Genomic DNA, 2,500 nt, shown 5'->3' on the forward strand with positions numbered 1-2,500 from the left:
TGTGTGTTTATTTAGGTTCGCCACAGAATGCCATCTGCAAACAACAGGGTGCATTAGTGTGTGTGTGTGTGTGTGTGGGGGGGGGAGTGTGTGTCTGTGTGAGTGAGTGAGTGAGTGAGTGAGTGAGTGAGTGAGTGAGTGAGTGAGTGAGTGAGTGAGTGAGTGAGTGTGTGTGTGTGTGTGTGTGTGTGTGTGAGTGAGTGAGTGACACAACTGAAAAAGTGAACACACACACTAAAGACAAGACAAAACAAACAACTAACATGGCATACTCTACTTAACAGGTTTCTAAGGACAGGCTTTCCCTGAAATCTCATAAAAATATTCTATAAGTTGTTTTTTTACCATCTAATACTGTTTAAGACATTGTAAAAAAAAATCATGGCAAAACTAGCAAATTGTCAAAAAAAATTTACATACAAATCCTGTTTTCATTGAACCCCAAGTCTTTCTGTCTGTCTGTCTGTCTGTCTGTCTGTCTGTCTGTCTGTCTCTGTGTGTGTGTGTGTGTCTGTCTGTCTGTGTGTCTGTATGTGTGTCTGTCTGTGTGTGGTAGTGTGCGTGCGTGTGAGACGGAGTGTGTGTGTGTGTGTGTGTCTGTCTGTCTGTCTGTCTGTCTCTCTGTGTGTGTGTGTGTCTGTCTGTCTCTCTGTGTGTGTGTGTCTGTCTGTCAGTGAGTGAGAGAGTGTGTGTGTGTGTGTCTGTCTGTCTCTGTGTGTGTGTCTGTCTGTCTCTCTGTGTGTGTCTGTCTGTCTGTCTGTCTGTCTGTCTGTCTGTCTTCTGAAATACCTTTATAGAAGAAGTTCCTGGCAGCATGTCTGGTCACTTTCCTTGAACTCTGCGTTGCGTCTTCCGGAAACTTTCCCGTTCGAACGAAGAGCTCAATTTTATCCAGAAACGCAAAGGTAGACATCTGGCACACACACACACACACACACACACACACACACACACACACACACACACACACACACACACACACACACACACACACACACACACACACACACACACACACACACACACACACACACACACACACACACACACACACACACACACACACACACACAAGATAGGTCACTTTAAGCGAATGAATAAAACATTTAAAAAATAAAGATTGCAGGTTAAAATGGAAACAGAAAAGTCTTCAGACTTGATTTAAAAGAGCTGAGAGTTGCAGCAGACCTCAAGTTTTCTGGGAGTTTGTTCCAGAGATTTGGTGCATAAAAACTAAAAGCTGCTTCTCCTTGTTTAGTCCTAACTCTGGGGACTGTAAGTAGACCTGTCTGTCTGTCTGTCTGTCTGTCTGTCTGTCTGTCTGTCTGTCTGTCTGTCTGTCTGTCTCCTTGTTTAGTCCTAACTCTGGGGACTGTAAGTAGACCTGTCCCAGACGACCTAAGGGCTCTGGACGGCTCATAACGTATCAGCAGATCAGTAATATATTTTGGCCCTAGACCATTTAGGGCTTTATAAACCAACATCAGTATTTTGAAATCAATTTAGTTAGAATATTAAAACTAGTTTAGCTAAAACACAAATCAACATATATTTGCAGACTTTTCTCAGTCCATATTGTAAAGATTTTGGTATTTCTTGACATTTATAAGCCTTACAAATTAAGTTATTAAATAAAACAAACACTCTTTAGTTGAAAAAGTTAGCACATAGCTAGATTAATTAATATTAAGAATGTCCCCATATTGCCATGATGCATACAGGCTTTCAACATGACTCTTATGCACAAACATACTAATGTTATTCAAAATAAGCTAGCAAATGTAGCCTATCACTAGAAAAACTGAGTTTAGCACTATTTAAATACAGTTTATTCCTTGTTTGTGTGTGTGTGTGTGTGTGTGTGTGTGTGTGTGTGTGTGTGTGTGTGTGTGTGTGTGTGTTTGTGTTTGTGTGTCTGCTTGTTTGTTTGTTTGTCTGTGTGTTTTGAGTGTGAGCGTGTGTGTGCGTGTGTCTGTTTTTGTGAGTGTGTGTCTGTGTGTGTGTGTGTGTGTGTGTGTGTGTGTGTGTGTGTGTGAATAATTTTTCCCACCTTAGAACATGTTGTGTCTGGTAAGCAGAAATCCTCGTTACACCGTCATCAACTTTCAACTAAAAGCCCGAGTTTTCGCGCGCTTTTTTTACACAAAAATGTTTCGACAACCGATGTAAATCATTGTTCTTTGTCTTATTGTAGCTGTGCGTGAGCTAATGTGAGATATTTCAGCTCAAAATGCGGGAAAAATGCAACGTTTGGTGTCCTGCAAATTTAAGCTAAAAAACAACAAGCGGGTACCAACCGGTGGGAGGATTTTCAAAATAAAAGTTTCTCAATTTGACGGCTTACTTTTTGGGGGACAGAAAACTTTAATTTACATTAATTACACCAATATATCGTCCGTAGAAACCTGTTAAGTAGAGTAATCCATGTCAATTGTTTATTTTACTTTGTCTTTTGTTTGTGTGTTCACTTTTTCAGTTGTCTGTGTTCTTTTTTTTTTTA

At 40.3% G+C, this 2,500-nt stretch overlaps 1 protein-coding gene across 1 annotated transcript in view; it reads right to left on the minus strand.

Annotated features, from left to right (window-relative positions):
* LOC307261604 (uncharacterized protein) overlaps window positions 1–2,154 on the minus strand; it is a 21,648-nt gene extending 19,494 nt beyond the window's left edge. Inside the window, exons 1-2 of the mRNA XM_080042185.1 lie at window positions 2,051–2,154; window positions 790–913 (exon numbers count right to left, since the gene is read on the minus strand). Coding sequence (XP_079898311.1) covers window positions 790–913 — 124 coding nt within the window. The 5' untranslated portion in view covers window positions 2,051–2,154. The remainder of the gene's footprint in view (window positions 1–789; window positions 914–2,050) is intronic.
* Between the last annotated feature and the right edge of the window lie 346 nt (window positions 2,155–2,500).

The sequence above is a fragment of the Ammodytes marinus genome (assembly GCF_949987685.1).
Source record: "Ammodytes marinus genome assembly, chromosome: 15".
Classification (NCBI taxonomy): domain Eukaryota; kingdom Metazoa; phylum Chordata; class Actinopteri; order Uranoscopiformes; family Ammodytidae; genus Ammodytes; species Ammodytes marinus.